Raw genomic sequence first — 27,802 nt, 5'->3', positions numbered from 1 at the left:
TTTGATTTTAGGTTAAATACCTGTTTTCTGACAAAACTGGTACTCTTACATGCAATATCATGAACTTCAAGAAGTGCAGCATTGCCGGAGTAACCTATGGGTAAACGTGTTTATCACTTATTGAAAATTTGATTTGTATTCTTCCAAAAAAATAAGTTTATTTTTATCTGCTTACTCAAATACCTTGACTTTCTGATATTTTGAAAGGATACTTATAAGTTTCTGGTGCCAAATCCAAAAAGTCATTGTGAAGACCAATGACAAGGAGCTTACCACCCATGTTTTTTATTTTTATTTTTTTTGTAGGAATTTTATGGTTTTGGGTATTATGTTCAAGTCTTTAATCTATTATGAGTTAATTTTTGTGTGTGATATAAGGTAGGGGTCCGTTTTATTCTTTTGCATGTGGCCCTCAAATTTGCCAGCATTTATTGAAGAGGCTGTCCTTTCCCTATTGTTTATTTTTGGCTCTTTTGTCGTAAATTAATTGGCCATATAGGTATGGGTGTATTTCTGGGCTTTCTATTCTGTTGCACTGATTTGTGTCTGTTTTTATGTCAACAACAAACTGTTTTGATTACTATAGCTTTGTGATATAGTTTGAAATTAGACAGTAAGATACCTTCAGCTTTGTTCTCCCTTCTCAAGATTGCTTTGGCAATTTGGTTCTTTTGTGGTTCGATGGTTCCATACATATTAGTATTATTTGTTCTATATCTGTGAAAAATGCCATTGATATTTTGATAGGGATTGCATTGAATCTATAGATTGCTTCATATTATATGGATGTTTTAATACTATAAATTGTTTATCCATAAGCATGGGCTACCTTTCCATTTATTTGTGCTTTATTTAATTTCCTTCATTAATAGCTTATAGTTTTTAGTGTATAGGCCTTTCACCAGCTTGGTTAAATTTATTTCTAGGTATTTTATTTTTTTTTGGATACAATTGTAAATGTGATATTTTCTTTTTTTTTTAAGTATATTTTATTAACTATGCTGTTACAGTTGTCCCAATTTCTTTTCCCTTTGCTCCCCTCTTCCCAGTAACCCTTTCCCTCCAGCAATCCCACCCCACTTAGTTCATGTCCATGGGTCATGCATATAAGTTCTTTGGCTTCACCCTTTCCTATAGTATCCTTAACTTCCCCTTGTCTATTTTGTTCCTACCAATTATGCTTCTTAATCCCTGCACCATTTCCCCACTTCTCCCTGCGCCGCCCCCCCCCACCCCCGCTGATAAGCCTCCAAATGATCCCCTTACCTATGATTCTGTCCCTATTCTGGTTGTTTGCTTAGCTTGTTTTTTTTTTGTTTTTTGTTTTTTGTTTTTGTTCTTTAGGTTCTGTTGTTGATAGCTGTGAGTTGGTTGTTATTTTAATGTTCATAGTTTTGGTCCTCTTTTTCTTAAATAAGTCCCTTTAACATTTCGTATAATGATGGCTTAGTGATGATGAACCCCTTTAGTTTTACCCTGTCTGGGAAGCACTTCATCTGCCCTTCCATTCTAAATGATAGCTTTACTGGATAGAGTAATCTTCATTTTAGGTCCTTGATTTTCATCACCTTGAATCCTTCTTGCCAGTCCCTTCTTGCCTGCAAAGCTTCTTTTGAGAAATAAGCTGGTAGTCTTATAGGAACCCCTTTGTAGGTAACGCTCTGCTTTCCTCTTGCTGCTTTTAAGGTTCTCTCTTTATCTTTAACCTTTGTCATTTTGATTATGATGTGTCTTGGTGTGGTCCTCTTTGGGTCTAGCTTCTTTGGGACTCTCTGTGCTTCCTGGACTTGTGTGTCTATTTCCTTTGCCAAATTTGGGAAGTTTTTCTTCATTATTTTTTCACATAAGTTTTCAATTTCTTGTTCATATTCTTCTCATTCTGGCACCCTCACGATTTGGATGTTGGCACGTTTAAAGTTGTCCCAGAGGTTCCTAAACCTCTTCTTGTTTTTTTTTAATCCTTGTTTCTTCCATCTGTCCTGGTTGACTGTTTTATTTCTTCCTTATGTTCCAAATCATTTATCTGAACCCCAGTTTTCTTCTTTTTACTGTTGGTTTTGTGTGGATTTTTTTCTTCATTTCACTTAGCATAGCCTTCACTTCTTCCCTTCTGTGTTTGCCATGTTCAAGCTTATCTGTCAAGTATGTGAGCATGTTTATCACCAGTATTTTGAACTCTCATCTGTTAGGTTGGTTATCTCCTCATTGCTTAGTTCTCCCATTGGAACCTTGATCTGTTCTCTCTTTTGGGTCATAATTCTGATAGGCTCCTGTGCTTGTCTCTGTGTCTTAGGTAGAGCTGTTTCACCTGTTACATTGTAAGAGGCAGAGCCTAGGTATCGTAAGTACAGGGTGACCCTTTTCACCATGTTGTGGCACTGTATGTGGGGGAGGGGTCTGAGAGGGAATAGTGCCACTTGCTTAGCACTTGCCCCTTTTCCAGGCACTTCTTCTGCTTCCCCTATGAGACTGGTGTCTTTCTAGCTGTTGCCCTGGCTGTTGTTCCCACAATGGGTGGGTGTACAGACATTCTCAGGACATGGGGGCCCTCTAAATGAATGGACTCTGTTGAGAGACCAGCAGTTTCTTCTGCCACTGCAACCCCCACTTGTTCTGATAGTCAGAAGCAATGAGGCTTTATTTTCCCCAGAGCTAGAACCATGAACTCTGCAGTCTGGTCTGGTGCTGGTAGAACTACCCAGGTGTCCCTCCCTACTTTTTTAAATGTGTGGCTATGCTTTCCACCGTCTGGCCATAGCTTCTGTGGCAGCCGCCCCTGCCACTGCCTCCACACTATGTCCTCTCTGCCCCAGCCTTGCCCCTCCTACCTATCTAGAAGAGTATTTCTTCTTTATATCTTTGTTTGTTGGACTTCCATGCAGCTCGATTCTCTGGAACTTCTGGTTGTCTCCAGTTTTGGGGTAGTTGTATTCCTTCTTAGTTGCGGAGGGAGACAAAGCATGTCTACTTAACCTCCACCTTGGCTGGAAGTCTTTGATGTTTTCTTAATATCTCTTCCTGGGTAGTTCATTATTAATGTATAGGCATGCAACAGATTTTTGTAGTTGATTTTGTATTCTGCAACTTTATTGAATTTGGTTATTCTAGCAGTGTTTTTGATGGAGTCTTTAGCATATTCAATATTTATTATATCATCTGCAAATAGAGTTTTACTTCTTCTTTTCTGATTTGGATGTTTTTATTTCTTTTTCCTGCCTAATTGCTCTGGCTAGGACTTCCAGTACCATGTTGAATAAAAGTGGCAAGAGTGGGCATTCTGGCTTGTTCCTTATCTTAGAAAAAAAAATTTCAATTTTTACCACTGAGTATGATGTTAGATATGGACTTATCACGTATGGCCTTTATTGTGTTGAGGTGTGTTCTCTCTGTGCCCACTTTGTTGAGAGTTTTAAATTATAACTGGATGTTGAATTTTGTCAAATGCTTGTTCTGCATTTATTGAAATGGTTGTATGATTTTTATACTTCATTTGTTACTGTGGTGTAATCCCATTGATTGATTTGCAGATGTTGAACTGTCTAGTATCCTTGGAATAAAATTTACTTGGTCATGGTGTATCATCCTTTTAATATATTATTGAATTTGGTTTGTGAATATTTTGTTAAGGATTTTTGTTCATCAGAGATATCAGCCATGATTTTTTTTTTCCTGTGGTACCCTTGTCTGGTTTTGGTATCTGGGTAATGCTGGTCTCATAGAATGAGTTTGGAATTGTTCCATCCTTTTATATTTATGGAAGAGTTTGAGAATGACTGGTATTAATTTTTCTTTGAATGTTTGAGAGAATTCACCAGTGAAGCTGTCTGGTCTGGAACTTTTTGTTTGTTGGGAGGCCTTTTTGATTACTGGTTTAATGTGGGCCTGCCCATATTTCCTATTCTTCATGATGCAGTCTTCGTAGGTTGCTTTATCCATTTTTTTTCTAGGTTTTCTAATTTACTGGTGTACAGCTGTTCATAGTAATCTCTTACGATCCTTTGTGTTTGTGTGTTGTGAATTGTAATATTCCCTCTTTTCCTCTTTCATTTCTGATTTTGAGACCTCCCTTTTTTTTTCTTGGTTTGTCTAGCAAAAGTTTTGTCCATTTTTTTTACAGAACCAGCCCTTAGTTTTATTGATCTTTTCTATTGTCTTTTTAGGCTCTATTTATTTCCCCTCTGGTCTTTGTTCCTTCTTTCCTTTTACTAACATTGGACTCTGTTTGTTCATTTTCTAGTTCTTTGATGAGTAAAATTGGGTTGTTTAAGGTTTTTCTTATTTCTTGACGTGTGGGCATTTATCACTATGAACTTCCCTCTTAGAACTACTTTTGCTGCATCCCATAAGTTTTGCTATATTTCCATTTTCTTTTGTCTCGAGGTATTTAATTTATTTATTTATTTAGCCATTGGTTATTTAATAGTATGTTTAATCTTCACATTCTGATTTTTTCAGTTTTCTTCTTGTAATTGATTTCTAGTTTTATACCATTATGGTTGAAAAAGATGCTTGATATGATTTGAGTCTTCTTAAATTTATTAAGATTTATTTTGTGGCCCAATGTGTGACCTATTTTGGAGAATGTTCCAATGCCTATCATTTGTTCATAGTTTTGTGACCACTCTGTTTCTCTCTCTTTCTGGCAGTCATTTTCCAGAATTGACAAGAGAGCCATCCTCAGATGACTTCTCGTAAGTAGATTCTAGCATGTCTTGATGCTTTAGTGGGAAAGGCTATAGAACAACTTTATATTGTCATGTGTCACCTGGATATTTTGTAATTAAAAGTTGCATATATGTTATTTCAAGAGAGAACCAGAATAAAATTTAAACATGAATATAATTTTCAAAGTTCAGTAATACTACAAAACTTTAACAAAAAATAATGAACCCTTGGTCCAGTACTTCCACTTGCCACTTCTTAGGTAGGATAATGTCTTCAGGGTTATAGTATACATGTTATGTAGCACATATCAGAATTTTATTCCTTTTAAAGGCTGAATAATGTTTCTTTGCATGTATATACATATTTTGTTTATCCATTTATCTGTTGATGGGCATTTGAGGTCATTTCACTTGATGGCTAATGTGAATAATGCTGCTACGAACATTGGTGCATAGTGAGTGTCTGCTTTCAATTATTTGGAGTATATACGTAAAAGTGGAATTGCTGGGTCATGTGCTTATTCTGTGTTTGACTTTTTGAGGAACCACTACATGTTTTCAGTGTAGCTGTACCATTTTACATTCCTGCCCATAATGCACAATTTTTCTACTTTCTTGAACTACTTGTTAATTAATGAAATAATTAAAAATAATAATAACCATCCCAGTTGGATATCAAGTGGTATCTCATTGTGGTATTGATTTATATTTCCCATAGGACTAGTGATTGTCTGCTCATGTTTTAAGATTTGTATACTAACAAAACTGATTAGTAGGCCTGTGTGTGGTGGGGTGCAATGTGGTTGATGACTAACTGGCTTCCCTGTGGGATGATTAGCCAGGACGTACTATTTTATTAGAGAATCCCTTGATGTCATGTCTGTCGGTCTTTCTTGTGAGTTGATCAGTCTTCTCATGAGAAGAAATCTTCCATTTCCTTCCGAGGGCTATATACGTAGCTGTAGTTGTTATGGGAATTGAGTGGAAGCAGAAGGTTGGTGATTATACCTTTCAGCAAAGAAGGTCTGTCCAGAAAAAGGCCAGCCATTGTTGATATAATGAGAATGGTTTGCATGACATTGATGTAACCTAGTAGCCAGGGAGAGTGGACTGGAATATAAATGTGTGAACAATGACAACTTCACTGTATTAGTCAGTGGGGGCAGTAGACGCTGTTGAGTGAGTATGGGTGCTGTGTATCTGTCTCATTAAAAAAAGATGGAGCAAGTAGAGCAATGAATCTGCATCAAATTTGCATTAATTAATTCCTCTGTGGAAACTCTTCAGCTGTGGGGAACTGGTGATTGGCAGCTTCATCATGACAATGCACCAGCTCATGCATCACGTCTCGTGCAGAATTTTTTGGTGAAATATCAAATTGCTGAGGTTACTCAGCCTGCCTACAGCCCAGATTTGGAGCCCTGTGACTTCTGGCTTTTCCCAAAACTAAAATCACTTTTAAAAGGAATAGATTTCAGACAATTGATGAAATTCAGGGTAATACAATGGTACAGCTGATGGTTAATTGGGAGAACTGTGTGAGGTCCCAAGGTATCTACTTTGACAGGGACTGAGGTGTCATTTTCTTATGTACAATGTTTCTTGTATTTTGTATCTTCTTCAGTAAATGTCTATTTTTCTTATTACATGGCTGGTTAACTTCTGGACAGACATCATCTGATACAGGATTTCACTTAAAACCCCTGCCTTGGGAGGATGCCCTACCTGACTTGCCTCTGTGTCCAGTGTCCCTGGGTCCAGGGCTGATCTGGTTTAACCTTTACCTTTCTAAAGGATAAACCTTCCATTTCTTTCTGGGTGAAGAAAGTTTGGTTGCCAGGCTGCATGGGACGAGGGAGGGTTCTTGCAGGCTGACCCTTCCTTAGTGGATTTGGAACCTGTCCCATTTGCCACCTTATCTTTATCCCACAGGGATAAAGTACTGCAGTTACTTCACCTGAGGGCATCAGCTCGCATTTTAGGTGCTTTCCTTTACAAGCTGTTGGTTTTTGTTTCCTCTGCTGCATTAACTCTGATACCTATTCAGAGTTCAGGCTGACATCAGCTGTGTTGTCCTCTCTTCTTCCATTGTCTTTGTCTTGAAGAAGGGGTTTCAGGAAGAAGTAGAGATATATGAATATAATTAACACATCACATTTTGTTCAGTGGGGCAGGACACAGCCATAATACCAAGTTTCCGTTTTCATAATTACTTGCCTCCTTCTTCCTCCTGTATTAGAGCCCTGGCCATAAATGGTTGCACAGTAACAAGGCAGTAATTTCTCATGTTTTTCCTGTGTTGAGCAGGTGCTCTTGCAAGTTTTTCCTGGTAGAAGTTTTACAGAGACCAACTAAAATGACAAAGTCAGGCATTGGTCCTTGCCTCTGTTTCTTTTCCTTGTAGCTATGCTGTTGTCTACAAAAACTTACAAAACATTTTACAGTAAGGTAAAAGACTTACTGTCTGAGGTTTGAAATAATATATGGTATTACTAATCTTTAAGAGTTTAGGTGTGGATCTTCTTGGAGAAAAATTCTTACTGGCTTTGAATTATCTTAAAGAAAGTTTTAACTGAATAAATGTTTTCTTGTCTCATTTACAGTCGGATGCCTTGTCCCACTAGTGATTCGTGTGACTTTGATGATCCCAGGCTCTTGAAGAACATAGAAGATCATCATGTAAGGCCAATATTTTGCCTCTAGAACTTTAAACAGCTTATGGTATACTTCTTTTTATGTATATGGGTAGTGCTTTGTGGTTAACACTTTTTATAAGTTAATGTAAAGCTGAATTAAATATCTGGTAAAGTTATAAAGCAGCACATCAAGACTAAAACAAGCCTTACTGTAGAATTCTTTAATGTTTCATATTTCTGTTGCTTTATAAACAAGACTTCTATAGTACTATTTCTTCACAGTTGTGAATCTGCAAGGTCTTATATCTTGAAAAGTAATTGCAATATCCTTTGACTAGGATAATTTAGGGAAAAAAAAAACTATAATAGCATGTAACAGTTATAGCATCCTGCTCTGTGCCAAACATGTGTTTCCTCTAGTACCTGAGTCACCCCAGAGAGTTAATAGAAAGCTGAATAGAAAGATTGACTTGGCCAAGAGTTACCCAGCAAACAAATGTAGAAATGAGACTCATAGCTTAAGAGTTTGAATCTTAACTATGACACATTATCTCAACTATTGTAACAAACCAGAACTAACTGCAGCATCACATACATTTACTTTTAAAGGATACTCTAAAAAATACTGACTTAGAAAAATATTCAGGGATCAAAGCATTTCAGTTTAGTAGGTATAAGTTAGATATAATATTATTAATTTCTTTCTGAATAAAATTTTAGTTTTAAAATTAGATAACCTTGAGCAAAATTAAAACTTCGTCTTTCCAAAATTTTGGTAAGAGATAGATATATTTAATGCTTTCTCTGAATTTTCAGCAAGGAAATTTCATTTTTTCTATTGCAGTTAGCATCCATTTGTCAATGCTGAAACCTTCCCAGCAGTGGTTTTCAAACATGAGTGTATAAGGCACTGCCATCCATGAGCTGGGATGCAGACATTCTGCCTTAGCCCTAGCAATGCCCATGACATGGTCCCAGACCACAGAGAGTATGCTACTGAAGTCTGTGCTCCGGGTCACAGTCATCGATGCAGTCCTTTCTTGGATTTTGATCTTAAAGTTGTATCCAGTTTCTAGGCTAGAGGTTCTTCAAAAAGAAGAATGATATTTTCAGAAGCTTCCTTGGAGGAGTGAAGTGTTAACCAAGGATGCCAAAGAAGCAGGTGCACTGCAGGGATTTGCTTTCTTTAAGTGGACTCAAGTGTTCTCAAATTGTATTTAGGTTGAAGGTAATAACAAAGGTGGATGACTGAATGTGTCTATTCAAGTTGGGGTGTTGAATGGGAAAGGAAAAAGTGACAGGGTGGCAGAGAGTCTCAGAAAACTGCTTTTAGTTTAGTTTCACAGAGCTTGTTTTCCTATCATAGGTCAATAGGGGAAAACACAGCAGAGGAAGCAAGATGAACATAATGTACTGAGTAGTGTGGAATCGCAGTGTTGGCTTCGGGATAGCACCAAACTGTTGGATCCCTGTTTAAGTGAGATACTCTTTTATTTATTCATTCATTTGGCAAACAGTTTAAGGTCCTAATTTTTATATCGATCACTTTGCTAGGTACTAGGGGAAGAAATGAATAAAAATTCCACTCAAGGGACTTCTATTAATTGGGGAATCAGACATGTAACATCATTAAGAGACATTGTATACGTTTGCATCATAGGGATAGGTATGATGTGACCCCTTGGAAAAGTAATTATGTGATTTTGTTTTGTGTAGACAGAGGAGTTGGATCTCTTCAGTGGGTGTTATGGCTACCATAACTTGAAATGTAGACAGTGTGGCCACTTGAACTGAATGGTGTTTGCATGGACCTAAATGTGGGCTGGCATAGAAACCCAGTGGCCAGGGGCATATCTTTATTTGAAGCAGAGATCCTTGGGAGATCCCCTGTACCTGCTCCCAGTGTTTGAAATCTTTAAATACTTAGCTCAGTTTATTTATGTACACATGCAGATGTTTTCTCTAAAGGTGAACCCATATTTGTATGTCCTGGGTTTCTAGGATTTTCTGATCATCGATCACATGTTCTTTAGCCTCTCCTCTCTTGACATTTGAGTAGAGACTGAGCATGGATAAGGATCTCCTAATGAGCATTTCTTGTCCCATGGTCAATGGCATGCATTTTAGGAGGAAACCCCATTCTTAGAGAGTTAGTGAACTTTTTTGTTCCTTGCTTTACTCCTTACTTTTGACTCTCCTGAGTCAAATGTTCTTTTCTCGTGGGAAGGCCAGCAAGAGTAGCGGCAGCTGCAGCCCTTGTAAAAGGAAGCCCTGACCTAGTGAGATTATCACAAGCATTGATGAGAACATGGGGGCTTTTAAGGATATTTTAATAATCTGGGTACACAGAGTTCAATAAATGTTTAATGAGGCCATGGATTGAGGAATTTATTTTCTATTTTTAGTACAAGCCTACTTGCCTATATTTAATATTTTTAAAGAGCTTTCAAGGATCCTTGAATCCTTCTGAGGTGTTCATTCTGACTACTGCATTAATTAAGTCCTTTGGCCTTTAACATCTAGCTCCTTTATAAATGATGAAGACTATAGACTCCAATATTTTTCTTTGGAAAGGTGTGGGATTGAATTACATGTTCCCAATGGATGTTTTTAAACATTTTTAAATTTTTATTTTTAATTACAGTTTATATTCAATATTATTTTGTATTAGTTTCAGGTGTACAGTAGAGTCCATTAGATCACTTAGTTATTTTGCCAAAATATGGTTGAGGTGAGGGAAAGAGCATTCTAGGATTTTAGCCTCTGGATATCCGACATTCTTATTTAAATTCTCTTGGGACCATTGACTAAAATTATAACATTTGAATCAAGAAACTCTTACTTTCCTCCCAAGGGAGTTCTTCCATCTGCTGCAGGATTTCTGTTTTTCCTGGGTCATCATTTCTGCTTTTCTGGGTCCTTCAGGACTGTTTTTAAGCTTTGTGTGGGCTGATAGCCAAGATGGAATTTGCCTTTTATTAGATCAACTCTAGGAACAATTCATGTTGTCCCTTAATTATATCACTAACCAGTGACTTTCTGTTTGTGGGATAATTTTCCAACATATTTTGAATCATTATGCCTAGGACTTTTCAGCCTGGGTTTTCAAGAAGAAATTATTTGTATATGTATATTATTTATATACTTTATAGATGCAAATTGGAATGCAAGACAATTTTAGACATGTATAGTTTTCTGCTATTTTTTTACGTTCATCAAATAAATTGAATATACTAATTTCTGGATACATAAAGCATTTTGTGCAGATTAAAATCTGTTAACTGAAGGACAGATATTATATGATTATAATTATATGAGGTACCTAGAAGAGAGGCAGAGCAGAATAGAGATTACTAGAGGTTAGGGGGAAGGGAGAATGGGGGTTATTGTTTGATAGGTTCAGTGTTTGCTGTGAAGATGAAAAGGTTTTGGGTATATATTAGTGGTGATGGATACACAGCATTGTGAACATATTCAATGCCACTGTATTGTACACTTAGAGATAGCTAAAATGTTAAATATTATATGTGTATTTTCCCACAATTTCTTTCAACGTGTAGAACAGTCTACACACACGCGCGCGTGCGCGCGCGCGCACACACACACACACACACACATGCCTGCCTATGTTCTCCAACACTCAGTACTTTGAAGTTATAAATCCTTTTTCTTCTTGGAAGTTAGTGAAAAAGTTTATTTTCATACATGGAGCACTCGTCTAAATATATTACAAATACCTTATCCATAGGCTTCAAGTTAAGTTTGTTTCCCTCTCCTAATTTATTATAGAATATCAGGTTACATAGAGAACCAAAGGTAGATTAATTTGTCTTGGGGATGTTTTTTGATCTCTAAGAATTAAAAAAATAATAATTACTTATTTGTTTGTTTATATACTTATTTTTGAAGAGAAGGGAAAGGAGGAAGAGAGGGAGAGAAACATCACTGTGTGGTTACCTCTCACTTGCGCCCCCAACTGGGGACCTGATGTGCAACCTAGTCGTGTGCCCTGACTAGGAATCGAACCAGCAACACTTGGCTGGGAGGCCGATGCTCAATCCACTGAGCCACAGCAGCTAGGGCTTGATCTTTAAGAGTTTTGTCTGGGCTTCTACTCAAGGTGGAAGCTTAATTTGAGTGTGTGTGCAACTTTATAATGCTCCGAAAATGTTTTGCTATTAAGTTTATTTGCTATTAAATCAGAGACTCTTGTGTTGTTTTATTGTGGGAAAGGTGACATGCAGGACTAGATAGCTAACTCTGGTGCAGAAGGTAATTTTGAAGTGAACTGAAATTAAAGTGTTTTTGGATAAAAGCCACTTTTGTGGTGTAGGCCTTGGGGAATTGGTAGATTCTCTAATTGAAAGATTTCATTGAACTATAAGTTAATGTGCATTCTCTTTTCCCGAAAGCTGATAAGAAATAGCTGTTTGAACAGTGTGATCTGTTGCTCTCAAATTACATTCAGGTCAGGAGAGAAACTAAAAATGTTAAAAATGTTAGTCACTGTTTTTGGTGACAAAACAAACAAACAAAAAAAGAAGAAGAAAATTCCATAAAAATTAGCAAACACAAAGTTGTTACCTGAATGTGAAAATACAAATCTATCTCAAATTTATAATCACCTGTATATTTAAAAGTGAAACATTAAAGAATTAACGACAGTGATTTTAAAATAACCTCAGGACAAGGAAACCTGGTATCACCCCTGTCTTTTGAACATCATTCTGAAAGTGCTAGACTATGCAGGCAGGTGAGAACTAAATAAGTGTGTATATTGGAAAAAGATGGGGAAAAGTAGTCATTTGTGGATGATATTATTGTCTGCTTTGAAAACCTAGGAGAGTCAACTGCACCCTGGTAAGCGAGTAAGAGTTTAGTTACAATTAGATATTGAATTAATTTATAAAATTACATGTTTTTACTTACATATGAATCATAAACTCTTGTAAAATAAATATAAAAAGCGATAGTGTAGTGCCTCACATATAGTAGGCATGCAGATATTTTTTGAATGACTAAAATTAATTTATTTATAATTAATAAATTTATAATTTAATAAATTAATAAATAAAATATTCCAGGACCATATTTAGAAGCTTTAGAATCCTTTAATATTTAGAAATGCATACAGTATTTTTAGATAGGTAGGTAGTATTAAGATGTTATTTTTCCACTGATCATTGTATAAATACAGTCTAATTCCTATAAAAAAAATATAAGAATTTTGTGTGTGGGGTGGGGAAGACAAAGAAATGTATTTACTGTAATACATATCCATGACAATTCTGGTTTTGTTTTTTAAAAAATCATAATAGGCTAGGAGGGCACTGCATTACAGGTTGTAAGTGATTATGGAGTTAGAGAGCAGACTTGCTGTAGAGCAAGCGTCAGTGCGACGGCGTAGGAGGCCGTGGGACTCAGTGGCTGCTGAGTCAGCTCTCAACTGTGGTGATCCGACGTAGATCTGACTGCCTTCTGTTTGCTTGGGCTGGGCATACATTTGGGAGCAAGGCAGACAACCTGCTCACCCTTCCGGCCTCTTACAGAAGTGGGCAGCAGGATGCTGGGGTGACCTAGGAGGGGGCACTGGCTTTCTCTTTGTTCTCACCTGACTGCCTACACGGGCTAGCTCGTCAAGAACGATGTTGCAAAAGAGGCGTGACGACAGCCTTCTCAGGTGTACTGACTGTTAAACTGAAACCCAGAGGATGAGTAAATAGAAGAATTGACTGAACACCTGTAAGGGGCAGTGATGGAACAGTAGGAAGGAGGAACCTTGCTGGAGACCTGCAGACCCAAGTGGCTGGTGGAGAATGTAACAGGGTGAATGGCAGGAGATGGGGCTTGATGGTGAGCAGGTGCCAGATAATGGGGGACCTGGAGTCCACATGATAGTCATCCTCTTCTAAAGGGAGGAGCAGGAAGCCATTACAGAGGTCTATGCAGGAGATGACCTGACTCTAAGTCCGGGTTATGTCAGTGTGTTAGACAGATGGATTAACTCGCTGTCCTGTTTGTAGCCCACAGCTCCTTGCATCCAGGAGTTCCTCACCCTTCTGGCCGTGTGCCACACTGTCGTTCCTGAGAAGGATGGAGATAACATCATCTACCAGGCCTCCTCCCCAGGTGAGGCCTCCTGGCTGATGTGCCCTGCTGTCTCCTCTGGAGACATGGGTGTTTGCAGTTGCTTGTGGGAGATGTGATGGTATAGCCTGCCCCACACAGACCCTGCTATTTGTCTCTGGCCTCACAGTTTATAGGCTAAGGCTATAAGTATTAAAACCAGAGAAAGCTGGTGCTGGGTTCCACTGACTCTAGTAACACCTTAACAGCAAGAGAGGCCCCAAGCTGTCTTGTGTTTCCTAGCAGAAATCACATGCTAGACAGAGCTCTCAGGAGTGAGTGTGGTTGGCTTCCTTGTCCTCTCCCCGCCAACCCCTCATAGATTTTCCAACTGCTGGTGAAGCTCTGTCCTGGAGCGCTAATGCTACCCACTCCTGGTGCTCTATGAATCCCTCAGTGCTGGAACTAAAACACTGCCTCGCTCAGAGAAGACGTTTAGTCAGAAAGTCATGGGAGTATCACTCAAGTTCATTAGAGAACTTGACTCCAATCAAGAATAGTAGGTATGTAATCACTGTTGTGTTCTGACCATTTACAGAACCCTACGTAGGCTCTGGGCCCTGGCTGGTTTAGCTCAGTGGATTGAGCGTCGGCCTGCGAGCTAAGTGTCACTGGTTCGATCTTCAGTCAGGGCACATCAGAGAAGGAAAACTCTGACTCCAAAAAACCTCCGCTGCCTTGCGGCATACCTCTTCAGGGGAAAGGCTAAGGGAGTAAACCCCGACAGAAAATCCGGAGCCGGAGTCCCTAAGGCGGTTTGACGTTGTAGTCAACACCGGCAACTCCTGCGGCGCACCTGAAGCCAAGCTGTATTGACTCCGTCTTTCCCTTGGACCCTTCAGCTGCGAAGAGAGGGGGGGTCTGCTGCATGGGCAACAGCAGACCCTCCATATCACCCTGCCCAGGCTCTGTAGCTTCAGCTTCACTGGAGAGGACACTCCAGCGTCATCGTAAGATGTCGATTCAACACGGGAGGAGACAGATACCGTGTCACTCCCGAGTCGAACTGCACAGCCATTCTCGGCTGTGCAGATAGACTCTTAAGAAGCTACACCATCGTCTCTCGAGACGGACGGCTGCCCACGAATCACTGTTGTCTCCATGAATTACTTTTAGTTCTGAGCCTTCTCATTTAACAGAAGTGATTCTATGCGGCCCCTGGTGGGAGGAAGAGGGAGCAGGTACCTTCTGTATCCCGAGTTTCACATGAGGCCAGGCCTCTTTAACTGCTGTGGGTTTTGTTAATTTGAAAAATAACGCTTGCTAAGCAGAAGTCTGGCATAACCAGTGGTTAATCAATGTTTCGTTAACTCTTGATTGACAGATGAAGCTGCTTTGGTGAAAGGAGCTAAAAAGCTGGGCTTCGTGTTCACAGCAAGGACACCCTACTCAGTCATCATAGAAGCCGTGAGTGACACGCCTGGGCACCTCTCCACCTTGTAGATCACCTGCTTTTTTGAAGACTATGTATTTGAGACAGCATGTCTATTATAAATGTGATAGTTAAATGTCTTTTTTTTTTCCTGTGAGAAACTAGGCCTATTGAAAAAATTGGCTATGTGACTGTATTAGCTCATTAATATTGTTTTTGCAATTGCAGTAATTTTTTTCTTTTAATGATGCTTCGATGCTTCCCCACAAGTCAAAACCCGGGTGCGACATTCTTTGTAGTAAAGAAGTTAGGCACTCTTTGTTCTGCAGTACTTGGGGAAACAGCGGTGGGCCCACCTGCTGTGGGGCAGCTTCTGCAGCTCCTGCCTGCAGCTTGGGTGCCAGGCTGTGCTTGTGCAGTGAGGCTCTTGTTCCACTGGCTGCAGTCTCCGAGGCTGGGAGAGAAGGGAGTTGGCAGCTCTTAGGATCTTTTTAATATACACGAGAGTAAGGGGTTTATCTAGTTTCCCTCTCAAGAAACCTGAGGGAGAAATTTGGTGATAGGAACAAATTTGAATCAAGAGTAAGGTCACATAGTGACCCTTGAGATGGGCAACAGGGGCAGTTGGTGGTTAGGACTGGCCAGGCACTGTCGTTGTTCATGAGGACCAGTTAGGGGGGGTGCGTTTTACTACAAGCTGGGTTGATGAGGGCCTGGTAGTAGTCACCACCTTCTCTTTCCTCTGCCTTTCTCCACCCCCCAATTTGGGGATGACTCATGGATTATTATAGTTTGGGGCTTTATTTATCCTTAAATCCCTACACCTGTTTAATGCATTTGACATTTACTTCTAACTTATACAATAACTTGATACTGTTCCTGACTTAGCAGTAGTCTGTTTTTTTCATTATTTATATACAAAACCTATAAAATATTATACTTTATACAGAGTGCCCATTTCTTGACATTTTCAGTTTCTTTTCTTATAGCATCAGCTCATATTTGTTTTTACTTTATTTATTTCATACAAACAGAAGGAACTTAGCTTAGGGAAGTGTGGAATCATTCCAATGAAACAAAGTCCCGACCATATGTAGAATTTTTTTCATAAAAGTTTCTCATAGATGTAGTCTTCTTCCCTTCATTTTTAAAAAATAAATTATTCATTTATTTGTTAGTTTTGTTTATTTATTTATTTATTTTTAGAGAGAGGGGAAAGGAGAAACAGAGGGAGAGAAACATCACTGTGTGGGTGCCTCTCACTCGCGCCCCCAACTGGGGACCTGATGTGCAACCTAGTCATGTGCCCTGATTGGGAATCGAACCAGCGACACTTCCCTTCGTTTTTGAGGACACTTTTATTTAGTCCTTCGTGTAGGATGTTCAGTTGTGTGCTCTGTTGTATGGGCATCTGTCTGCATGGCAGCAGTGGGATTGTGAGGCCCTGCGGACTAGCCAGGCACAGCGGGGAGACGAGGAGAGGATGGCTGCTTCTGCTCTGCTCACTACCCCAGACAAATACAGGGGAGCTAGGGAGCCAATTGACATTGTCATCACTGTGTTAGATGCTGAGGAAAAGCAGATTGACACTCCTTGGTCATTAAACTGTTAAGGCCATATTTCTGAGAGTAAAAAAGACTACCTGATGAAGATTTATAAGTAATAATTACTTTTTAAATGCTATTCAACCTTTAATACCAGGATATTTATCAAATCACAAATTCTCAAGTTGGTTAGCAGTTATTGACATGACATGGCCTCACTGATCATCTTAACACCCCACAGGAGTGGTTGGCTCCTGGCAATCACAGCCCAGGGCCCAGAGGGCTAGCCATGGGTGCAGGGATCTGACCCAGTTGGGACAGGCTGAGGCTACCATGTGTCAGTCATGTATGATACTTGGTAATTTGCACGTTACTTCATTCTTTCCTCTCCAACCTAGGGGACAGGTGCGATCACCACTTATAAGAAAGTCACACATTTAGTGGAGAAATTGAACCCAAACTCTTTATCTATTGAACTCCAAAGCCCACATCCTTTTCACTGTGATGTATTGGGGAAATAGAGACAAAACTTGATTAAAAAGTTTGATAATAGCATATACATAATCTGGAATATTCTGGAAAAAAATTAGAGTATTTTGAGGTCCCAACTTTGAAGAACCCGAAGAAAAGGACATTGGATTAATTACCCCAAAATCTGATGCTGATTCATAATTCCTTATTTATAAATCTAAAATGCAAGAAGCTTTAAATTCCAAAAGTTTTTTTTCCCTAAGTTTAGGACGTAGGCATTTGGCAGCTAAACCTAGAGCTGATATGAGGCACGGTCTTTATGAATCTCAGTGTGAATAGTCATGTACTGTATTTTGCTGAACAAAATTGATGTGAAGTATTACAGTATATTACCCTGGGGATGTTATGGTGTATGCATATACTTCTATAAAATGTGTTACAATCTGAATTCAGAAGTGTAGTTGGCCTCAAGGTCTCAGGTGAGCCTGTCTAGCTTGTGTCCTTTATTTTCATGACTTGGAAGTGGCTATGCTGCTGTACTGGAGAAAAATGGGAAGTTTCTACCAGAAGGGGGAGCTATGACCCCACCAAACTGACTCAATAGGAAAAAGTACCTGTTGAAAAAGCTTTTGCAGGGAGATAAGAGGAGAGAGAGGAGTGGGAGGGGGTGGCACGGGAAAGTTGTGTGTGGAGAGGTTTTCGACTAGGGAGACAGCTGTTTTGAGATTTTGTTACTTTGTGTCTCAGGTAAGAGCCTGTTTTTCTTTCTTTAGATGGGACAGGAACAGACATTTGGAATCCTTAATGTCCTGGAATTTTCTAGGTATGTTTCTCTTTCACGCACTTGAAATAAAATACATACATACATAATATGTGTGTGTATATATATATGAGTATCAGAGAAGGAAAACTCTGATTCCAAAAAACCTCCGCTGCCTTGCGGCATACCTCTTCAGGGGAAAGGCTAAGGGAGTAAACCTCAACAGAAAATCCGGAGCCGGAGTCCCTAAGGCGGTTTGACGTTGTAGTCAACACTGGCAACTCCTGCAGCGCACCTGAAGCCAAGCTGTATTGACTCCGTCTTTCCCTTGGATCCTTCAGCTGCGAAGAGAGGGGGGGTCTGCTGCATGGGCAACAGCAGACCCTCCATATCACCCTGCCCAGGCTCTGTAGCTTCAGCTTCACTGGAGAGGACACTCCAGCATCATCGCAAGATGTCGATTCAACACGGGAGGAGACAGATACCGTGTCACTCCCGAGTCGGACTGCACAGTCATTCTCGGCGGTGCAGATAGACTCTTAAGAAGCTACACCATCGTCTCTCGAGACGGACGGCTGCCGACGACGACGACGACGACGATATATATGAGTGTGTGTAGATATATATATACACATATATATATATATAAAACCTTCATCAAAGCGTTTGCATGATGGTATGATTAAATATAGTATTTAAGTGTTAAACATAATAAATATATTTCCACAAGCCCTCTTCTCTCTGGAATTTGTGACTTTTATTAGAGAAAGTGAAGTAGGTAAATTTTCTTCCTTCCTTCCTTCCTTCCTTCCTTCCTCTTTCAAGTGAAATGTTATAGTTCCATATCCTTTTTCTTTAGATTCCCAGAACCTGGTGTTCTTGTCAAGAACCATAGTCAGTCTGCATAGTTTAGAGCCTTTAAGAAGGGCATTATTTCTGTTGGTTTCCCCAGGCCCATCTGAGTGCTCCCATGGGGATCTGGGGAACATCCCACTACAGGATTGGTCCAAGCAGAGCAGTTCTGCGCATGTTTGGGTTCGGTCTTCACCAGCGTAGTTTAACTTAAGACCTGGAAATACTTGTTGGATTGTTTGTTTCCCTAGATCATTCATGATTTGTTATGAATATATATTAATTTTTGTTTTTTCCCTCCTCCTTAACATTGAACTGTCCAAGCTAGAGCAAGGTTTTGTTGCTATCTCCAAAGTGTCTTTTCCTATTACTAAAATTAGGTGGGTTTTTCAGTAATCGTTGTTAAATGTTTCACAGATTGTTTGCTCTGTCTACTTTATAAGTTTTTTGAAAAATATAAAATTTTTACCCTCTTCTAGGAAATGCTTTCTAGCCCTAGTTTTTAGTTTTGGAACTGCAAACTTGAACTTCGGTGGGTCTGGAGGCCTTAGGGTTGAACATTCAATGGGAGAGAGAGACAGTTGATGACAGCAGTAGTTCATGCAGCGGACAAGTTTGTTTGTGGAGGCGAGGGACATACTACATCTCTCCAGACTCTTTGTGCCCCATCTCTTGTTGATGTCCTGGAAACTGTGTGTCGCTGTGTGTCTGCATTAACTGGAGCCAGCAGTCCCTGGAGGGATGAGGAGGAGAAAGGGGAGTGAGATAAAAACAGTTGAATATGGATGGACATATGAGGATGCATTACAAAAAAAACTTATGAGAGAATAAGAGGGAACAGAAAATCATTAGTGGTTATAGCTGTGGCTCTACTTCATTTTAGTTGACTCATCTTTCTCTAGATGCCACTTAATCACATCTCTGAAGTAGTTGGTGGCAACCTTGCTTTACACAGAAACTGAAATGTGGGGTGAATAACTTTGCTCGGAGCACCTGGCTACAAGGTAGCTGAGAGAGAATTCAAATCCAGACCAGAGAGAGTGCTGTTGGTTAGGATGTGGGAATTTATACCAAGCAAGAGACATCATGTCCTCTAGTCTTACGAGCTTACAGTCCCTTGGAGGTCACCATATTGAAAGGCCGAAGAAATGAGAATCAGGGCCACAATGTAGGTGGGATGTGTTTCAGGATGAAATGTTATCTGCAAAGGCTTGGGGCTGAAGGACTAGGGAAGGAGAACAGTGAGTCTCCTGGTGAACTTGAAACCTGGTGTCCTGTGACAGGTTAGTGGGGGATGAGGGGAGGCTGCAGAGCTGGCTGGAGATCAGCAGGAAGAGGAATGTAGGCAGTGGGGAGCCATTGAAGGTGAGTGAGTGAGGATGGGTTGTGACGAAAACTGAATAAGGAAGAGTCCATGTTGGAGCAAGGAGAGTGAGAGTGTACCTTAGTGCTCAGTTGGGGGTGTTCTGTGAGTTGCTCATGTTTTTTACTGCTGTTAAAAGAAGACGCAAGGAAAAGAACTTTTGAGTTAAGTGGATTTATAGTGAAGCTTGTCCACTTTACTCTTACTGGGCAGGCTACTTAATATTTTTGAGCTGCAACATAAAGAGAAATACTTTTATATAGTGTTGTCAGAAGTGAGTTGGATGTACATAGTAGATGCTCTAATTCTCCATTTCTGTGTCTTCTACTATAAATAGCTATACTAGTGACTTTTTATGGCAGGGAGAAGAATAGGTTTATGGCCCTTATATGTAAATAAAAAGAATAGGAGTATACAATTAAAGTCTGACTTTGAGGAAAAAGATGACAATAAGTGGAGCTTGGTCATTTTGGGGATGGACACCTTTTAAGTATTTGGTGTTCAATTATGGGGCGAGGGTCCTGTAAAGTAGACCAATAAGAACTTTTCTTTCCTTTTCTCTTTTTCCTCCTACAGTGACAGAAAAAGGATGTCTGTAATTGTTCGAACTCCTTCAGGACAACTCCGACTCTATTGTAAAGGGGCTGTAAGTACTAAATTCCGCACAGCAGGGAGTTCCTAGCAGCTGCTTTGTTAATCTGCTGCTTTTCCTAACTGCTCTCCTCGTTACTCCCTGGCGGTTTGCCCAGGCCGAAGAAATCTTGCAGGTCAGCCCTTCAAGTTTACTTCGTAGTGAAGGTCACTGAAGGTAACAGTGGTGCAAGTCAGGGTAGCAAAGACGGTCAGTGAAGAGCTTGCTTATAGTCAACAGCTGGTTTCAGAAACAGTAACTTGCAATGTGATGGACAATTCTGGGAGTGTGAGTTCTAATTCCAGTTTCACTACTGTTCTGTGGTGACTTTGGGAAGATAAAGTAATTTTTAATAATCTTTATTACACAGGGTGGGGCAAAAGTGGGTTTACAGTTGTTCATATAGAAAAGACATGCAGGTTATGATTATTACAATAGCTTTATTCACTCTGTTTTGTGTACTCACAACTATAAGCTTACTTTTTGCCCCTCCCTGTATGGTTCTCTATATGAAGATTGTGTATGTGTATGTATGTTTATATATATGATCAATGTTTCTCACATCGATGCCTCTCTCTCCGCCACCCCCTGCCCCGCCACTACTGCCTCTCTCCCTTTCTCTCTAAAATCAATATAAACATATCCTTGCTTGAGGACTTAATCTAAATGTATTATCTTTAAATAAAGATGTTATTGTCTTTGAGCCTGATTGCAAAACTATATCCTGTTAAATTATGATCATATGTGTTGAGGGGAAGAATTATTCTGTGTCAAGAATATGAAGTTGAAAATCTTATTACTCTTTACCTATTGTGGGGAGAAGCATTGTCTTATCTGAATACACTGTCACTAGAAAGTTTTAAAAAATGACTAATGCACGTGAATTCTGAAGGCACTTTATCTGGGCCCATTAAAGAATTCTATGTTTATAGTAAGAACTGAAATCAAAGTTACCTAGATTATGTTCTCACATGATAATGCTTTTTAAACTTTTTATTTTTTTGTTTATTTGTCACTGTGTTCTAAGTACCACAGCAAATACAGAGGGGGCAATGTGGGTGGCACAGGAGAAGGCTGTAACTATAAATAGTGTCAATATGGAAATGTTGCAGTGGTGGATTTTATTTTTATAGGATTTAATTCTCTTCAACCTGCCCCCCAAAACCGAATTAGATTTCTTTAAAATAAAATTATGTCCTAAAACTGTAGAGTTTAATAACATATTTGATGGATCATCTGCATCATCCAGTCCCGCAGCCCTGTTTGTCAATCATGGAAATTGTCAGAGGGTGATGAGCTGTTTCACACCCACCTATTTCTCAGTAGGACTGGTAAATGCCTGGTGGGTTGTGCCCTCTGCAGGGTCAGAAAGCAAGAGTGTACTTGAGCAATTAGGACCTGTGTTTTATTGTTTCCACTTCTGCATAAAGGTACTATCAACTTTGGTATAAGTTTTACAAATTTGGGGGAATGTAGCACCATTGTGTCCTGGATTATTCTCTTTAACACCCATGATCCTCCCTAACTTTTTTTTTTTTTAATTTTATTTTAATATTTAAAAATTTTAGTTTTCAATCACAGTTGACACTCAATTTTACTTTATATTAGTCTCCTATGTATAGTACACTGGTTAGACAATTATATAATTTACGAAGTGATCCCCTGATAAGTCAGTACCCACCTGGCACCATCCATAGTCATTATAATAATATTGACTATATTCCCCCTGCTGTACTTTACATCCCCGTGACTGTTTTTATTTTGACACATCCATACTCAATTTGTCTTCCAAGGCTTATGGCTGAATCCAGCTAAGAACTATATTTCTACTTGCCAATTCAATATTCTCATGCAGAGAAAATAAACACCATTAAAACAAAGTTGTGTTTAGAATGCTGACTAGGTTTATCTAAAGGTTTGCCAGTCACAATGTTTCCTTATTTTATAGGACAATGTAATTTTTAAGAGACTTTCAAAAGATTCAAAATACATGGAAGAAACACTATGCCATCTGGAATATTTTGCCACTGAAGGTAAGTGAAGTTTGGAAATGTTATTTTTAACCACTGAAGTTGTACTTTGAAGTGTCTATGATTGGTGCCTGCGTTAGCAGTCATGTTCTGAATAGACATGTCATGTTGTGCTTGGCTGGCTTCAGAGGAGCATACTTCTCCAACCCTAACCCCTGTGCCCATCCTCCACATTCCGTGCCTGTGGCAGTGACAAGATATGTGGTGGATTCCACACTCAGTTACCTACATATGACTCCGCTGGCTCTGAACCAGCAGGACGCAGGAGAAAAGGCAGGCCAGCTTGCACTGTGTAGAATCAGCTTGTAGTTATAGTTCCCTTTCTTGGAAAACTCATGTTGTTATTTTCCTGTCCCTCTCACATTATCCTTATGACACTGGCTTACCAAGTGTGAGGGGTACAGAGGATGCTAATGACTTTGGGAAATAATTCATTGAACCCATAGTGGAACAGGAAAGGAGTTCTCTGAAAGGCTTTAAACCACATTGATGTCATGTTTTCCTGTAAGTGAATGTGATGAAAGCTGGAGCCTTGCTTAAGTGCTTAAGGTCGACTGCTGCTTTCTCTTCATGTGTTCCTGTGGCTACATGCATACATCTACGTGCATGTGCAGGCACACATACAGGCACACGCAGCACACACTCGACTGCTCAAAAGTCCAGGTCTTTCACCGAGTTGCACATTGGGCTCTTATTGCTGTCTTAAAATGTACCTCCTGCCACCCCTACTTGCTGATACCTACTGCTGTGCATTTAAAGATGGATCCTGCACAGCTCCTGTACTTCTCCACTGTGGATTCACTGTCATGGCTTCTCATGTACTCTCAAATTTATAAAAAGGTGGTTTATATTAAAATGCTGTAGAGCCCTGATTGATGTGGCCCAGTTGATTGGAGTGTTGTCCCATAACTGAAAGGTTGCAGGTTTGATTCCTGGCCAGTGCACATACTTAGGTTGTGGGTTTGATCCCTGGTCTAGGAATGTGCAATCACTGGTCCGGATGCGTACAGAAGGCAACCAGCTGATGCTTCTTTGGTATCGATGTTTCTCTCCCTTCCTCTCTCTAAAAATGCAATGGGAAAAAAAAAAAAAAGAAGTCCTCTGGTGAGGATTAAAAATAATTAAAATACAGTAGAGTTGTTTTTAAAATTCCCTTTTTAGATGTGTGAAAGTTGAATTAGAGTAACCTAAAAGCAGTTGGTTTCTTTAAAATTTTTGAGCATGCTGGTATAAAACGGAGCCACATGATGTTAGCTAGGAGATAAGGTAGTCTGCTTGCCCCCATCACTAATGGCATCATTGGGATACATTGTGGCTGCTTTGTAGGCTTGCGGACTCTCTGTGTGGCTTACGCTGACCTCTCTGAGAGTGATTATGAGGAGTGGCTGAAAGTCTATCAGGAAGCCAGCACCATATTGAAAGACAGAGCTCAGCGGCTGGAGGAGTGTTATGAGATCATAGAGAAGGTAATTGCATGTGGTAAAGTCCTCAGTGCCCATGAGGCGCTTAACCTCCTATTGAACAATGTCTTTGAACAGGAATCCTTTTGCTGTAGAGTGATGTTCTCTTTTCTGGTAAGTATCTAAATCATTAACTTCTAATCATTTCTTTTTTTTTTTTAAAGAAACACTTAGTTTTTATGGACTATCTGAAGTCTAGCCACCCTCAGCTAAACATTAGTGATATCTTAAGAAGTTTCAGGTCAAAACTGCATCAGTGATTTTCTGGGTTTGCTTAAGATCAGGCTTAACAAGATGAACTCACCCCTATTGAGTTCTGTGAGCAATCAATTCACAGACTGGTTGGACATTGTACATACTAAGAATTTTCACTCCTATTTAAGAGTACTAATTTTAAGCTTTGCCATTGCTGGTTCATATTGCCTATTTTGATTTTAGTTGTTGTTGTTGTTTTCTGTTTATCCCAAGACATTAAGTATCATTCTACATATTGGAGTCCCTCTGTTAAAGGACAAAATTCAACTAAGTAAATTTGAAGATCTTACTGACTACTAAACGAGTCAAAAATGGGGTAGCATCCCATCTAGCAACTAGAAGGGCTCTCTGAAGGGTTGTTGAACAAGTAGGTTCTTATAGGCAGAAGGATGTGTCAGGGGAGCTATTAGCAAAAGAAAAGAAAGGATTATTTTTAGGCTAGGTCATCTTTTGTTGGGAAGGGATTGGCAGGGGGTTTATTATGCAGATTACCTCACTAGGATTTCTCAGGAAATTCCAGACTGATTGGTTTAAAATTTCATTCCTAGGAGAGGCTGAAACTGCAATTACGTTAGTTATTAAGTTTTGGTTTAGTGACATGGCTTAGTGATAGTGACTCCATTTTAGCCTGTAGTTTTTTTCTTTTTTCTTTTTTTTTTTAACACCTCAAATCTGGTAGATTTCAGCATTTTCTGTTTCATATCAGCAACCATTGGTCCATCCAGTTTTCAGTTAATTATAACACTGAAGTCATCACTTGATTGCCTTATCATTCCTTTGTGTGTGTGTGTGTGTGTGTGTTTATTTCCCCTTTGCTTTTTTATACTCACTTTTTGAGTTTTGTATTCATTTGTCATGTTAATGGAATTTGGGAAAAGAACGGAATTTAAGTGTTCATTTGCCTTGCTTTACTGGAAATATCCAACCCCCCCCCCCCCCCAGATTAAATAGGTGACTTGAACATTCAGAGCCAGACATAGATGGTGGCTTTTTTCATTGGTTGAATCAGTTCAGGTGAACTCATTTTTTTTTAAATCAATGAATTTGTTTTTCTCATGTTTTAAATATAACATAATTCTTTAGTCATTTTCAGAGTGATAGGGGAGGGCTCATATACTATTAAACCCTCAAGTGGTCGTATGGATGACAATAGTCATCCATGCAAAATAATCATCAGTTTTAGCCCAATGTCGGCATGGCAACACTGAGTGTGCTCAGATTAATAATCTTCGAAAGGTGTTGCATCACCTCAGTTCTGGCCAAGAGCCTAAGCCATGCAGTTTACCCGGAATTCTGCAACAGAGAGTTGGATGACACATGTCATCCACGCGACCTCTCATGCTCCATTTAGAAGTAAGACCCCTACAGGGTTAATATCCTCAGGATCAGTGGCTCATGTATTCTCCTTCCAGGTGATTCCTGTTCTAAGGTGCCCGTCTACCAAGAAATAAGTGATGATTACTGGGTTGTCTATGTGTATGGAGAGGTTCTAACATTGGGAATAGCTGTGAATAGCCGCACACATCTAGATACCATTACCTGTCTGTAAACAAAGGCTTAATGTATGGGAAATACGATAATTGTCTCAGAACATTTTGACTGCCTTTCTTTTGTCAGAGTTTTGTCATAAATGCTGGTCTCAAGTATGTACCGATCTTTAATTGAAGGTATTTTCCCATCTAGAACTTACTGCTACTTGGAGCCACAGCCATAGAAGATCGCCTTCAAGCAGGTGTTCCAGAAACCATAGCAACTCTGTTGAAGGCAGAAATTAAAATATGGGTGTTGACAGGAGACAAACAAGAAACTGCAATTAATATAGGTAATTAATTTTATAATAATACCCTGATGCTGGTTTTTATGTTGTTTTTAAAATGTCTTATAAAGTGTCTAAGGGTTCCTCAAATGCATTGAAGATGGTATTTTATGAGAAAACTCTTCAATCTAAGGCTGAGAAAATTTTATTGAAATCAAATGAAGATGGTCTTATGAGCGCTATCTGCCCATTATAAACATTAAAACTATTACTGGTGGAAGTGGGGTTCTTGCAGTGCCTAAAGGAGAAGAATTTCCTGAGACCTGCACAGGCAGATGTGGCTCTGTGGTTTGTTTTATTGATGATGTACAATTAAAGACAATCCCTTCCGGGCTTCCCAGTGTCCCATCTCCATCCATGTCGCCATGGAAAAAGTCCGATCTTGTCTTCAGTAGGGCTAGAATGAAGACCACTGCCCAAAGCTTCTACTCTATATTAAAGTACCATCCACTGGTTGAAAGAAGATGAAGGGATGCATGACCTATGGACATGGACAATGGTGGGGAGATTTACCATGGGAGCGGAGGTGGGCTGGGTGGAGGGGACCACAGGGGGGGAAGTTGGGACAACTGCGATAGCATAAACAATAAATAGTTAAGATTTTATTAAAAGTATGATTCAGTCCAGCATCCATCTAGCTTAGTGTGTGTTTCCAGCTGTAGTGCATTGCTGTGCTTTGGGATTCAGGCTGACTGGGAGGCCATGGAGAGAGCAGATGCATGCTCTGTGTCAGTGTGTGTCATAAGCAAGAGAGAGTGCTTCTTTGTTCCCCTGGGATTATATCGAGGAGCTTGGGTTTGGGGTGAACCAGGTGCTTTCTCAAAATGACCAATCAACTTCCCAAGTTTCTTGTGGGCTTTGGATAGGGTCTTTTCCCCTTTTAGACTGACAGGCCTCTATGGTCTAGCACCTCTCCTGCCTCCCCCAACCATCCAGCACCGGATGGGGGGAGGGAGGAGTGTTAATGCCCTTCCTCCAGCAATGTTAAGATCCCCTGGAGTGTGAAAAGGCTGTAGCTTCCTGGTGAAGCAAACAGGCTCCTGCTTCCCAGTTTATTAAGCTCAATGTCTAGTCTCTTTTGCTCCCCTTCTCAATTTCTAGCTACACACAGATGGTAACAAAACTATTACATCTTCCTGAAAAGTATTAAACACACTTATAAGATATAGAATTTAAGAGCTGATGACTTTGAGTTTCTCATTTCTTTCTCCACAAAATTTTAGTCTTAAGAAACTAAGAGCATATTTTCACTAAGTTTAAATATGCAATTATTTTATATAATTATGACCATTTTAACTATTTTATCAATAGGTTTTTCTAAGAGTTCTTGTCTTTTTCTCTTCCTTATCTGGGTTGGCAGCTTCTTTGCTTGCTAAATATTACAGATATGAAAATTGAAGAAAAGGAATTTAAGTCCAAATAATTTTATCAGTGTTAAAGAGGTACATTTAAAACATAAAATAGACTCTAATTTTGATTATTTGAATTATTTTAAAATTATCTAGTACTTCTGTTGTTACAGAGCAAAAGGGAGTTCTTTCACATGGTGCCTCAGTGTAAAACCCAACAATTAATGTTGAGGAAAACAGGTCTTTATAATATTCCAACCTGGGGAGGACAGTGAGCACTTCAGCTCAGAGCCCTGTTTTCCTACGGGACCCAGCACTTCCCTTGTTCCCCAAAAGGCTAGAAGCCGAAAACATGCCCAGAAGTTCTCCATCCCTTTTCTCTCCTTCGGGATCTGGAGTACAATGTCATCAGCCTCCGTATAACAGTCCAGGAAAACGTGTGCTGTGTTGCACTGGATCACATATGGTTCTCT

General features: G+C 39.6%; 1 protein-coding gene across 1 annotated transcript in view; it reads left to right on the top strand.

Moving 5' to 3' along the window:
* ATP8A2 (ATPase phospholipid transporting 8A2) overlaps nt 1–27,802 on the top strand; it is a 587,729-nt gene that overhangs the window by 151,212 nt on the left and 408,715 nt on the right. Inside the window, exons 14-23 of the mRNA XM_090273780.1 lie at nt 12–100; nt 4,647–4,691; nt 7,268–7,343; nt 13,324–13,429; nt 14,751–14,833; nt 17,587–17,636; nt 20,365–20,434; nt 22,368–22,452; nt 23,776–23,915; nt 25,848–25,986. Coding sequence (XP_090129906.1) covers nt 12–100; nt 4,647–4,691; nt 7,268–7,343; nt 13,324–13,429; nt 14,751–14,833; nt 17,587–17,636; nt 20,365–20,434; nt 22,368–22,452; nt 23,776–23,915; nt 25,848–25,986 — 883 coding nt within the window. The remainder of the gene's footprint in view (nt 1–11; nt 101–4,646; nt 4,692–7,267; nt 7,344–13,323; nt 13,430–14,750; nt 14,834–17,586; nt 17,637–20,364; nt 20,435–22,367; nt 22,453–23,775; nt 23,916–25,847; nt 25,987–27,802) is intronic.

The sequence above is a fragment of the Furipterus horrens genome, unplaced genomic scaffold, assembly GCF_987537825.1.
Source record: "Furipterus horrens unplaced genomic scaffold, mFurHor1.1.pri manual_scaffold_4, whole genome shotgun sequence".
NCBI lineage: Eukaryota > Metazoa > Chordata > Mammalia > Chiroptera > Furipteridae > Furipterus > Furipterus horrens.
This window is presented reverse-complemented; position numbering and strand designations above follow the sequence as displayed.